The 14956-nt window shown below is 28.3% G+C and overlaps 1 protein-coding gene across 2 annotated transcripts in view; it reads right to left on the bottom strand.

Moving 5' to 3' along the window:
* LOC129957139 (rootletin-like) overlaps positions 1-14956 on the bottom strand; it is a 100675-nt gene that overhangs the window by 48042 nt on the left and 37677 nt on the right. For both annotated transcript variants that reach the window (XM_056069304.1, XM_056069305.1), the window contains exons 11-17: positions 14398-14512; positions 13634-13764; positions 11125-11367; positions 9169-9296; positions 8464-8627; positions 7969-8211; positions 5787-6108 (exon numbers count right to left, since the gene is read on the bottom strand). In XM_056069304.1, coding sequence (XP_055925279.1) covers positions 5787-6108; positions 7969-8211; positions 8464-8627; positions 9169-9296; positions 11125-11367; positions 13634-13764; positions 14398-14512 — 1346 coding nt within the window. The remainder of the gene's footprint in view (positions 1-5786; positions 6109-7968; positions 8212-8463; positions 8628-9168; positions 9297-11124; positions 11368-13633; positions 13765-14397; positions 14513-14956) is intronic.

Here is a 14956-nt window from a genome sequence, read left to right as displayed (position 1 = left end):
TGTCGGCCACTGCCTAACCGTAGATTTTTTGACGAAAACTAATGGTGTAATTTCCGGATTCTTACAGGATCGAAGATTATTTTTCTATTTCCGCGGGCATTGCATCTATGACCGAGCTCCCACATGTACAGACATGTTAACTCTGGCTCGAAAAACAGGCCTCTACTAACTAGATTATATATCAAATCAAATATCTCTCACGGGCCCTAGATGAAAGCCCGGTTGAGATTAATACATAGAGATGGGCCATATTACAAGAATCACACACTAAAAGATGAACGAGTTTAAAAAACTTGACGAACGGCGGGTCCGTTTTACATCGACGAACGCTTTTACATGACTGAAAACAGAGTTCTGTTGGCGGGAATTCGAGGGTTTCGTATTAGCTGTTGAGTGATGACGCGAGCGCCGCCAGGATGACGCTCCGGGCACCACACACATGCGTATAACACTTTTCTCAAGTTGATCTTGAGAACAAGGTAAGAAAAGGGGGATAAAATTTGCCTTTCGCTTTAATTTTCTTAATATTCCAGATAGAAAAATTAATTAAATTAGCGTTTCATTAAGACGGACAACTTTTGTATTTGTTTTTCGATACCTGCAATATTTTACAAGTTAAAAGTTAAAAATGATTTTTTTCAAGCCATGAATTTGACTATTTCTAATATCAACAATTTAAATTGAGAGTTTTGAAGAAGAAAAAGTTGAATAAAACTTATATTTCTTTTTTCTTCTCATTTTTATAATTTGAAATTGTATAAATGCACAAAGAGTAAGGATTAAAAACTTGAATAAAACTAATTAAATAAAAATAAAGAAGGGGAAGATTTAGTGGCAACATTACATAAAAACATCAGCTTAAAAATTTCCAAAAGCTTCTTTTTTTTTTCTTTTTTTTTTTTTTTTAAATTTCATTATACAGTGGCTCCCAAAAGTGTTCGTACACTAAAGAAATTTGCAGAAATTGTGTTCTATACTTCTTAATAAAGCATTTTATTAGTTGGTTTTTTTTAAATTGGCATCATTAAATAGTTCCTAATAAAACTGAACAAATATTTTTATAAAAAATCAAGTAGTATTGTTCTAAAAAATAAATAAATAAAAAATGTCACAAAATTAGAACACAAAAGTCTTCGTACATCCAAACATTATTTATTTAAATTCATCATAAAAATATCTTTTGCGGCTTATTTTTCTTCTAATTGAAAAATACACTAAAATCGTTTGATTTCAGTACTTAATATCACAATTATTTATTCTATTTACTTTATTTTTAGATATGACGCGCATTCGTAAAGAAACGAGTTTAGACGTACGAAAACTAATATTTCATTTTAAAGCTGGAAAATCAATTAGAGTCTCTGCAACTATAACTAATCTACCTCATTCAACGGTGCAAAGCATAATAAAACGTTACAGAGAGGGAAAAAGGATTGCAAACAAGCATCGTAATGGTCGCCCTCAAATTCTGTCAGCTAGAAGTCAAAGAAATATTGTGAGTAAATTTCTAAAAAATCCACGTCTGAGTGCAATAAAGTTTACTTCACAATATAATGAATCAAATGGAACTTCTATTTCCTGTGAAACTATTCGTAGAATTCTTCGGAATGCTGGTATACATGGCCGCTCTGCACGAAGAAAATTCTTTGTAAGTCAGAAGAACAGAATTGCTAGGCTTAAATTTGCCAAATCTATGATAAACCAGCCAGAGAGCTATTGGAATCGTGTCTTATTTGCAGATGAAAGTAAGTTTAACATCTTTGGGTCGGATGGGAGAATCATTGTATGGAGAAAAAAAAACGAAGAACTTAATCCCAAGAATTTAGTTGGAACAGTAAAACATGGCGGTGGAGGTGTCATGGTTTGGGAGTGTATGTCAGCGGCTAGAGTGGACAATTTAGTATTCATTGATGGTATAATGGATCATAAAGTTTATATAAATATTCTCAATAATAATTTAAAAGTGTCAGCACGAAAATTGGGCATTTTAAACAACTTTGTGTATTACCAAGACAACGATCCTAAGCACACGGCCATGAATGTTCGTCTTTTTTTCCTCTATCATTGCCCTCAAACCCTTAAAACACCAGCTCAATCACCGGATTTAAACCCTATAGAACATATTTAGAAAAAATTAGAGGTGCGAATAAGAAGTCACGACATTAAATCGAAAATTCAACTGAAAGCAGTAATGATCGAAGAATGGAACAAGATCGGTGCAGAAGTAACCGACCGTTTAGTTAAATCGATGCCCAAACGTTTAAAAGCTGTTATCTATATCTATATCTATATCTATATCTATACTTATAATAAAGCTCAATGTGTGTGTGTGTGTGTGTGTGTGTGTGTTGGCGCTCTACAGGCCAGACCGTTTGACATACAGCTACCAAATTTGGTACATGTATACCTTGGAGGTTGGGAATGTGCACCTGGGGTTTCTTTTTTCGAATTTTTAATTAGAATTTTAATTATTAATTAAAAACTAACTTTCCCGCCAAAAAAATCTTCCATTTTCCCCACCGCCAACTTTTCCGCCAAAAAAATCTTCCATTATCCCCAGCGCCAAACGAGAAAGCTTCAGTTTTTTTTTCTCCCAACAGTAATGAGGCTAGGGTTAAAATTTTTCGGCGGATTATTTCAATCGGTTCTGTTTATTTTCTTAATGTTTGATGCATTTAAAATTAAACATTGTTAATGAATCAATCTTTCAGATTCATTCTGAAGTACTTTTGAATTAAAATAAAAGAGAATAAAGGAAATTAAAAATTTCTAATCCGCATAGCGTTACCCCAACTGGCGTAGAAAAAATCACGTATTTGCGTTACGTAACCGGCGAAGAAAATTCACGCATGCGCATTCTGTTCTGATGGTTGCCATGACAACGTTATCAATGGATGATTTAAATTATTTTTGTGTTAGTTGCATGCTTTTGTAAGTAAATTGTATTTATGTTAGTTATATATTTTGTGTATATGCTTATAGTTTTAAGTACATCGTTTTTTAAGTAGTTTTTTTTAAAACCTGTTTTCAACCGTTTATTTTAAACGATTCGTTTTATTTTCTTAGTGTTTGATGTATTTAAATTTAAACATTGTTAATTAATCGATCTGCTCATAATGAATCTAAGAAAATTTTGTTGACCAACTGTTGAGATATTACATAAATTTAAAAAGATATTCTTTAGTGCCCATAAAGTTTAAACGCTGAGTGACTCTATTTTCAGTAATCAGATTATAAAAAAATGCTTTGTTTCAGTAAAAAATATTATTATATTAATTGAAGATAAATTCTTTCCACTTTAATTTAAAGCATAAATTCTACGGGTGCTAACAGAAAATGAGAGAGATACATATTACGTTATGACTGAAGGCCTTTATAATATTATGAATGAATTATATGATAATCAAAATTTGAAGTTTTAAAATATTTTGATGAAGAAGCTATTAAAGTAGAAATTGCATAAAATATTTAATTATTAAAATTTTAACGAACATTACGATTGGCGAACCGGCTGGTCGCCAAAGGCGGCTAGTAAAGAATAAAGGATATCCTACTAAATACTAAACATTTATAAAAATTTAGAAAATTTCTTATTTAGTGATGTTTTTTTAGTGTATGATCAATTTTGTGTCCTATTTTTGTGCAATTTTATTTATTGTCATTTTAAAAAAAATAATTTGCATCGTAATTAAAATTTATTCTTCATCGCATTATTAAGAACTGTAAAAATATGCTATGAAAAAATTTTCATGTAAAAATAAGAATATATAATGCTAAATAATGAGGTTTTAAATTGATTCTTGCTGGTGTAAAAACACTTTTGGGAGCCACTGTATATAAAAAAATGAACTTTGTTATTTTGCAGCTTTTGTTAATTTGATGGTCCTTTAGGTGATGTCTATCACATTACTGAGAGCATACTGTACTAAAAAAACAATGAAATGGCGAAAGACAACCATTATGGCTTTAATCCATGTATGAATACTTTTATTAGCCTCCTAATAGCACCTAATTGCCGAAAACGATCGTCAAATATATAATATTAATTTAATGACGTTTTTACGTTTATTGACGTTTTTTTGATGAGGTTTAATTGATGTTCATCAAAGATATGCAATTAAGCCTAAAGTTTGCAAATGGCAAGCAATCAATACACAAATGCCAAAGAATATTTTTAAAAAAAACTGATTATAAATTTTCTTTTACTAAAAATTAATAATTATAATTGAAATATTTAATGCTTAAGATAACATCGAATACTAAATAAGTAACGCAGGCGATTTTTTCTCCTGCAATATGAATGAAAAATTAAACGATAAATTTGTAATTTCCACCAAGAAAAGTTATTGTTTGCATTTAATTGAAAGAACAATATTTGCAAACGATATTTAATTTCTTCTAATATTTTTAAAATGCAGAGAAAAAAAAAAAGAAAAAAAAATCCTTGCAGTTCTTGCTGAATAATACAATCTTTTAGAATCTGTAAAAAATTTCAAAGATTTTCATTTATATAAACTTAGTAACAATCCTAGATTTGTATATTATTTTTATAATATTTGTAATTTGACATTATTTATTTTGCAATAATATTCAATAGTATGATAGCAATATAAGCATTACTTATGATTGCATCAATATGTAATATTTCATTTTTACTTTATAGAGAAGATCATGTATATTTTATAGAGAATATGTAATTATCAAAAAAAAAAAATAATAATAAAATTTGAGATTTTGATGAAACTCTTTGTTTCAGGCCACTCTGAGTGTGAAAAACATATTTGTGCCATTATGGCTATTTGTCAGTCAATTTGTCTGTTACAAAGATAATTCAAAAAGACTTTGACATAAACAAATGAAACTTCATACACGGTCTTATCACAAAATATGCAGATTTCTATCAAATGTTGAGCAAAATCCAGTCGGAACAAGTCTGTTTACTTGGCTGTTTGAATACAAATGTACTCAATAATCACAAAACACAAAGAACTAAGTAAATAAAATCTGGTACACAGATTTGGTATCTAAAATAAAGATTTATATCAAGTTATTAACCAAATCTATCAAGCAGCTGACCATCTGTGGAGCTGTACTTTCTCATGCTTACAAGTACAATCATTGAAAAATGAAAGGATTTAAATCAATGAACTTCATTATATTGCCTTATGACAACAATTGTAGTTACATTTTGGTGTGAATCAGTCTGCAAAAAGATGTCAAAAACACATATATTCTCAATATAAATTCAGTAAAAATGGTAAATTCACGGCAAAGATCTGCTCTTAATAACTATCCCCAGATCCGCAATTTGTAACTATTTTGCATGAAATTACCGAATATACCAATCAAGGTATTTATGGCCTTACCCAATGTCTACAATTTTATGCGGAAAAACAAGCAAAAATTAACTAGAGGGTATGTAAGAAAGCTTCGAAAAAACCATTCCCATTGGGTTTTTGTTTAAGGAGTGAAAGGAATTTGAAAATAGTAACTTAGAAGAAAGGGAATCTACCTTTGCTTCCCAACTGGCCGAGGGGATTATTTATTTATTTATTTGAATTTTTAAATGTTAATATTTTCAGAAGTTATAGGGAAAAAAATGTTAAAATCTTGTTTAATTTTTAATTAAAACTGAAATTATACATAAATAAATCACTCTGAAGTGTATGTTATCATCCTCGAAATTATAATTTAATTAGAAGTTAAAACACCTGGCATACAAAGTGGCTGCCATACACACATATTTTCCTTTATTATTAATATAAATAAAGAAAACAAAATCATACCTTGCAGTGAAGACACTGATGACCGTTGAATATCTAGTTCCCTTACAACATCAGATTTTTCTTCTTGCAGTTTTGAAAGCTGCTGTTGAGTACTGTATAAGGATTTTTCCAAATTTACCTTCTCTTCTTTCAAAGCTGATATGACTTCATTTAATTGAGAGACTTCATTTTCCATTGAGTCCAATTTAACAGATAATTCAGAATTCTTGCGAGTCAAAGAATTATTTTCCTGATTTGCTGTCTCAAGTAATTCAGTGTGGTGTTTAAGTTCATTTCTAATTTGTTCCAATTCCAATTCAATGCTTTTCTTTTGACTAGAAAACTAACAGAGAAAATTTGTTACATAAACTGAAAGAAACCTTTAGAAAGAAGATAAATAAATTTAGTATTCTAAATTTAGAATATGCCTGCTTATGGATCAAAAAGTACATATATCCAGAAGATTGCAATATGGAAATTAACAAAAAAAAATAATAATAATAATCTACAAACAAGAAACCACATAGTACAATAAAAGAATTTATCAAAGTTTTAACGTTAAAATTTTCTTTTTCATTAACCCATTAAAACCTACTTTAATTTAAAACACAGATTCCTGTAAATTTCTTTAAAAATGATGTTAAAAACATCAAGATAACTATAAAGTAAAATGAATTTTAAAAATTATTTTTTACAGGAAAATTATCAAATATGTAGAAAATTATTAAAAATTGTTTTTACCCACACATTAAAAATTTTTTATATAATAATTTATATTTAAAAAATAAAGCTTAATTTTCAATTTCTTACATTACCTAAAAAATAAATCAAATGTGGAAAAAATGACACTTTTTATTTTAAAATTTCGTGAATTGCTGTGGAATAAGCCAGGTGAAAGCTGTTTAAAAATGCATATTGACGAAAAAAAAGAAGAAGAAAAAAAGATGTAGCAACAAAATACATTTGGTTAAGCCATGGAGGTAAAAATAACTATTTCCATAAAAAGTAAGATGGACTTCTACTGGGTAAAATAACAAGCTAAATGTCATTGATGCTAGCTAGTGGTATTAACTTGCAAACCCAATAATCAGTTAAGAAGCTCAGGAAAAAACGTGGACAGAAATTGGTATACATAGTTGTTTAAAGTTCACAAAAAGTCAACTACTAGTACTATCCAAATTAATGTGCTATGACTTATGACACTTTACAAGCCCACTGACAGTTATCTGCCAGCAATTTAAGCCGAGTGAGCATCTCTTGTTTTTTCCGTAGCACCAACTACGGCCAAGAGTACGACTTAGTTACTTCATGCATCACATACGCTTGCACAACGCCTTTTTACGGGGGTGGGGGGCTCATTTATACACTTCACAGATAGTACACAAAAGAAGAACAACCATGTCCGAACCGGGATATCCAGATCACAGAGGAGACACGGTACTACTATGCCAGGACACCGGCATCCAAATTAATAATTACTAGATGCATTTGGTGACCATATTAAAGGTCTGATGACCTACTCTTATCGCAATAAAAGATAGTAATATTTTAATGGAAATCTGAATAATAAACACAAGACATTTTGATTAGTTAGCAAAACCAGTCCAATTGTTAAAGCAGGAGCTCTGCTTAAAATTTATTATGCAATATCTCTTGAAATTTAGGATGAAGGGGCATTCATACATTAATTCACGAATTATCAAAAAAGTCTTGAACTTTTAATAAAATAAAAATAAATTTTGAAATCAATATAGTGGGGAACTCTATAGTTTTTCATCATAGAGAATAAACAGTGAAGTATACTTTTGAAATTATTCTTAAAAATGAAAAGCAAATGATCATTGATAACATATGCAGAAGCAAAAATAGAAAAATATGAAACAAAAATTGGCCAAATCGGATCAGATATTGGAACTGCTTCATTGGTTTTTCTCATTATTTCATATGTATTGATACTTCAGGGAAGATTGGAACAACTACAGCGATTTTTAGATAAAAATAAGATTATATAGAGTGGAAGATTTTAAATATTATTTAAAAATTACATTTGGTACATAATTAAAACATATTTAATATATTAGCTCAAACTTTTACAATAAAAATATAGAATCTACCTCAATTTTACAAATGCTCATAAAAAAAATTTGTTAAACTAAAATCAGAAGTAGTTACAATGGGAAAGCTAAGAAAAGCTCAAACTTACCTTGGTCAATTGATTGGTTAGATCATTGTTACGGATATTAATTTGACTTTTTTCATCTTCAGCATCCTGTTCAGATTCTTCTATGGATTCTAACTGCCTTCGATATTTATCACACTCTGCTTCCAATTCTAGGTATTTGTCATTGAGTCTATCAATTTCAAGCTTTAGATCCATCTTTGTTTTCTCATGTTCAATTCTCAAAGCAGTTTGTGCAGATTTTTCAGATTCTAGCTCACTTAAAGCCTAAAAATGAACATAAGTTTGAAATAAATCTATTCAGCAATTTGGATTTGTTACATCATACAACAATTTGGCCTTCAGTTTTATTCATATAGATAACATGTAAGAAATTAACCAATTCTTTTTTTTTTTTCCTTTTTTTTTTTCCCCAAAGCTAAATTTATTCTAAGACCTATTTGCAATCTAGATAACATTTTGTTACAAAGATAGGACCTTTTTTTTTTTAAAATTCAATTAAAATATTGTTAAAATTACCTTATTTAAAGCATCTGTAAGATCCTTTTTCTCCAGAGAAAGGCTTTCACAATCAGTCTGCAAACTAGCTAGTGAGTCCTGAAGAGCACTTTCTTTATCACGGAGCATGTTCCAGCCAGTTTGTAAATCAAGGTACTGATTTCGCAAATTAGAAAGACTGTCAGCTACAATAAAATTAAAAAGGGCGTTATATCAATACAAATTATATGAATTTTGATTCATTTAGAAATATCAATACAAATTATATGAATTTTGACTCATTTAGAAATATCAATACAAATTATACAAATTTTGATTCATTTAGAAATATCAATGCAAATTATATGAATTTTGATTCATTTAGAAATATTAATACAAATTATACAAATTTTGATTTATTTAGAAATATCAATACAAATTATATGAATTCTGATTCAAGTAGAAGAAAAAAAAATCATAAAATTAAAGCTTCATAGCTATTTAAAATCTTAAAGTACAATACGATGTAAGCAACTTGTATTTAAGAATGAATTCTAAGTGTTGAAAATAGATGAAACATTGCTATTAAATTACAACAATTAAAACATAATTTTTAACATTGTAGATGGCAACTAGATGTGGGAAAACCAAGCCATAATTTACTGTTCAAATAGAAATTATAAACTTTTTTAAATCTAAGGTAGCTTTATTTATGAAATTCAAAATAAAATTCGAATAAAAACTTACAAAATTTCATCTTTTCTTCTATCAAAAGTTCTTTATCCAAATTAACTTCATGGTACTTTTCTTGTAACGTTTCATAACTTTTCCTCAATGATTCAAGTTTTGATTCCAATTCTGAGATTTTCCTAGTACTAATAAAGAGAGGAGAGGAAAATCAGATAAAAGAATTGCAAATAAAAGGTAAAAATTAATATAGCCATTGATTATTGTCAATGCTACTAAAAAAATGGCTGTACTAATTTTTACCTATTGTGAAACAATGCAGAGTAGTTCTTTCAAATTAGAGTACAAAACACTTTTCCGTTGATTGAGAAGTGATGATTGTAGTTTAATGCTTCAATTATTAAAACTATTGGCTTCAAATACAATAATTTTATGCAGTAAAATTTAAGATTTCACACTAATTTATTAAAGGTGGAAACAAGAAATAACTATACACATTTAGCTTTTGGCCTTAATAAAAGAAAGATATCATAGCATACTAATAATAGAAAACTACTGAATATGAAATAACAGGAGGAAAGTAAACCATTAAATGCAATAATTTAATAACTATTACATAAAAATTGCTGCATACCACAAAGTATGAAAAAAAAAATCATAATCGTTATTATTCTAAAAACAATAGAATAAGTTAATTATAACTCCTCTTCCAGACAGTTCAAGATCACCTGGTTTGCACAGCTGTCATCACCTCAAAACTTTGTACCTTTGTAACTACAGTATGATCACTAAAGTGGCAGCCAATATAGTGAGAATGAAGTCTAATTTTACAAAACCTCTCAAAAATAAAGGACCATGGGAAGCAAACAGACATTGGACATTATCTAGAGGTCATAAATTACCATATAAAAGAAAATTGGCAAATATGGACCAGTGCTTGGCAGTGAGAAATTTTTGCCAAGATTTTATGGAGGAAAGGAAGTTTTCAATGAACTAGTATCGGAGAATGAGTAATTTCAATAAGAGATTTCTCAAAAATGCTGGGTGATGGCCAAGAGTACGTTTCAGCTACACACACGTCACAATTCTTTTTACGGGGTGAAATTCATTCATGCATTTTATTCACTCATCCACAGATTGTAATTTAAACCTGAATAAGAGAATGATCACCCCTGATCCAGTATCCCCAGTGGTATTACTCTCGAAATGGAGGACTTTGTGACCACGACCAATTTATACACACGACAGCCGCCACACATGCGGAGTCTTCGGCCGGTTGGGTTCAAACTCGCAACCCAAGGGACGCGAATCCAATGCCCTACCAACCAGGCTATCCCGGCCCTTAATCAATTCTATATGTGCTCTAGAAAACTGATGACTTAAGCACCTTCTGACGCTCTGAGTGAAGGGATATAAATACCTAATGCTTACAGCATTCTTTTAAAAATAAACAAGATTCCCTTGCCTAAATCAGTGCATGGCAAAGAAACCCTATTCAAATCTCATAGTAAAATAATCAAATTTCCCTCTCTTTTGCTTTCCCACTCTTTGCTTAATCTCATGATGTAGACTAACACAACATGTTTACATTAATTATCTGATGTTAAAACATGTTTACATTAGTTATCTGATTTACAGCAGATAGTTAATGTTTCAGCAATTTTCGAGGTTCCAAATAAGGGAAAAGTCCTGTTTCAAAAGTATATAAGCATAAGTTGTCACAAAGTATATAAGCATCACCAAGAGCAGATGTCTTTGGATTGTGAGTCATGCATAAAAATACATTTCCAAAATTATTACAAAGGTAAAATTTTTAGACAAACTAATAAAAAGGGGATTTTAAAAAATATAAATCAACCAATGATCCTCCTCCTTATTTCTCTACTATTACATATGAAACCTTTATAGCTTTAAAGACTATTTTATAGAGAGAAACTAAATTTACTTTCAAAGAACATTTTTAAGCATGCATTTAATTAATTAATAATTTAACATAAAAATAATTTATTACATTACCTTTTACTAATATCTGAAGTAAAATTTAACTCTGACTGTTTCCATATCTTTTTTTCTTCGGATAAAATTTCTATTTTTGAATGCAGTTCTTGTTGAAGAACAATTAAGTGGCCTCTTTCAGTTTGCAAATTTTCTACTTGAGCATTTAGTGACTTGATGACTGTTTCCAAAGCAGATGAATGCTTATTTGCACTGTCATCAGAAGTTTTCAGTTCCTTTAAAAAGTCTTGCATTTTCTGATTCCTGAAATAATAAATTTATAATTAAAACACAATAGCTGCTACAAAACATTTATTTGTCATACTCATGATTGACTTGATAAGTTTTGTAAATTTTTATGTAGATCTACTTGTTAGCTAGGGACAGAGAAATTTGTAAAGTAATATACAGCTTTGAAAAAAAAAAAAATTAACCTTGCAGATTTATATTACAAGCTTTTAGAAATAAAATCGATACTAAATTTTAATGCTTCCTATTACAAAACACAATAACAAAGTAATCCAAACTGTGATACAAAGATGTGTGACTATGCCTATCAATGCTGTACAAAATGTTTCCCGTAGAGACAAAATATATATATTTACAATTACTTTTATAACCTAGAATTTACTAAATATAATTTCTCAAAATCATAAATTTCTTGGAAAAGCAATTTTCAAGCAGTCAGAGGTTTAGTCCCTTTAAAATTCTAATCATGGAAAATTAAGAGACATCATTCTTATTAAATTGCAAGAAGCTTCATGTATGAAAAAGTCCTGAATGGTATTTTCAGAAGTAACAGAAATGTAATGATGCTGACTGTTCTAGAAGATAACATTTGTAAACATACAATAAAACATTTTGCATGGATGAATTTCAGTACATATTTCACATTTTTTTCCATTTATTTTCAGTTTTAATATAAGTCTACCTGTCTGCTGGTGAGTAAAGAACAGGCCATTGAATCTACAGCTATCATATTGGCACTATAAACTTCAGAGGGCGGAAAGCACACTTCGGAGATCTTTACATTTATATGATTTAATCTGAACTTTTATTATTTAAAGTCAAATTACGAGTTACTTTTTTTTTGTTGATAAATTTTGAAAAAAATATTGCAAAAAAATTTATTGTGTTTTACAAAGTAAAAATTTATTTTTCCAGTGCTGATAAATTTTTATTTTGTAAAATATTAATTTTAGTAATATCTTAATATAATCTTAAATTATAATGATCTGCACTCAAAGTTATTAAAGGAGAAAATTTTACATGCTTTTTATAAAAGAGAAATGAGCAGTATAGAAGAAAGGGAATGTCCCATTGTTCATAAAAAAAGTTTTCATAAATAAATTTTAAAATTTTGAATACTTTTTTTTATTTTTTAAATAGTTTCATTCATTTTAAATAGTGGAAATAAATCTTTCTATAGTTATTAAACCTAATATCACTCAAATTTTTGCAAGATAAACATTAGATTGGTTTCAAATTATAAGCCAACCATAAAATTCAATAGAATACCACAAACAAATGTAACAAATAATGAAGCCTTAAAATAAAACAATATTTAAGTAACTTTTTATCCAGGTTTTAAAAAATACAGGAATTTAAAAAATGTTTTCTGATTTACACATAATTTTTTTAAATGTTCTCAAATATTGGTTCAAATTATAGGATTTTTTTTTTTTTTAATTTCAAATAATACTTTTTATTTTTGTGTACTTGAAACTAAAATCCTTTCTAATGGCTTCAATAATAAAAAAGAAGTATGAAAGCATATTTGAGAAGTGTCAGCAGATAAATGCTCTCATTAACAGTTCAGTTAACAACAGATTTAATTTACCTGACTTTGATGATTGAATTGATTACTCTTGAAGATGAATTACTTTTGATTCTTAGTGCATCTGAATTTTATTTTTGGTTTTGACATGAATTAACACATGCATACTTTAACAATACCTGTGAAGAAATAAAGAGACAGAAATGCAATGCAAGAAAGAAGGGACAGGAAAAAATGAAAAAGAAAAGAAAAGATAGAGAAATAAGAGAATTTACAAAATTAAATCAATGAAATTCTTGTCTTTAAGCATGCATGTAAAAAAATTAAAAAAAGAAAAGAAAAGAAAAAAAGAAAGAAAGAATAAAATGCAAACATTTTAATATTCAAACTATAATTTAAAATATAGATAACTAATTCATAGTAACTAATAAGTTTAGACTAATAATAAACTCTATAATTAATAATAAAATAACTCTATAATAATACTTTTTCTCTATGCTTTGCTTGCAAAAGTTTTAAAAAAATTAATGAAAATTATTTATTTAAAAATTCCTATAACTGATTTTGAAAGGGGGAAAATAGTAATAGAGTAATGCAAATCAAAATATTCTTCATATAAAAAGTGAAGCACAAATGAATGAATCAAAATATGTATAATTAACTAATAAATATAAATCCGGAACAATTGTGCACTGCACTTTAAATATACTGTAAAGAAATATTACAAAGTAAATGTAGCTGTAGAGTACATACACAGATTTAAACTGAGATGAAAGTTGCGAGTTCAGTTGCTGCATCTTTTGTCTTTCATCTTCTAGAAATTCAATAGTTCTTTGCTGCATATTATTTTGCTCATTCAATGATGAGAGTTTTGAATTGCTCTCCTAAAATTCGATAAAAAATAATTAAAAAAACTAATAATATAACATATGATAATGCTAAATCTAATATAAAATATTGAAATAAATTAATTATAATCTAGAGAAAATAATAGTTTTCTTTCTCTCCCTTTTAAGAAAATAAAAAGAGCAAACAGAAAACATTAAAAAAAATGAGCAGTCTACAAAATATAAAAGTCTGGATTATTTTGCTTATAAAAAAAATTGTGTTCGCAATGATTACTTTTTTGTAAAATTACAATTGGACATAACTCATATGATGGGGGGTATCTTTAATGGAAAAATCTTATAATGGAATCTAATAATATTTTTAAAAAATCTTACAATGGAATTAAACCATTTTTACCATCTTTTTATATTTTTTTTTGTTATATTAGACAACAAAAAAATTTTATCTTAAGAATGATTGCATAAAATACAAACTATAATTTAGTCAATCGCATCCCACTTGTTTAACAATAAAGAATAACAAATTTAATCATCCATGCTTTGGATTAATACATTAAAAATTATTTCAAATATTTCTTATATAATTGAGCTATAAAACTGCACTCAAATCAACAACATTTATCACTAACTAACAAAAAAAAATGAATAAAAAAAATCTTATTTGCTTACTTCTAGCTGTTTATGATATTTTTGTAGCACCTTTTTGACACCATTAACTGCAGATGGCAACACATTAGTATTTAGAATATTTTGTGGTCCCTCCAATTCTGAAGAACTTGGCAGACTGAGGATCAGAAAATGAAAAACTTATTAAATTATAGAAATGTAAAATAACTTTTTAATGAATATTTTTACAGAGATAATTATATGTAATGAAGAAATTATAATTATATGTAATGAAGAAATTCTTAGAACATTAAAAAATATCTGGAACTTATTAAATATTTTCAAAATCTAAATCAACTATTTCATTCCTCACAGAACAAATGAAAAGTATTATGTGATTGACTAGTCAGAACTGGTTTCATCCAGCTGATATAAACAGCAACACATGTATATAGTTCATAATTACAGGCAGTATAAAATTTCTTGCCACAGAAAAGATTAAGTCATGATCCATCCATCTTGATAAAGTGCCAGTACACAAATTGACCACATTCTGGTATTTTCACCTGAAATTAAAACATCATTTCTAACAATTCCATAGGTGGTTTATTTTCCTAATTTC

The sequence above is a fragment of the Argiope bruennichi genome, chromosome 11 (assembly GCF_947563725.1).
Source record: "Argiope bruennichi chromosome 11, qqArgBrue1.1, whole genome shotgun sequence".
Lineage (NCBI taxonomy): Eukaryota > Metazoa > Arthropoda > Arachnida > Araneae > Araneidae > Argiope > Argiope bruennichi.
Note: the sequence above shows the minus strand (reverse complement) of the source record. Positions and strands in the feature narration are given on the sequence as shown.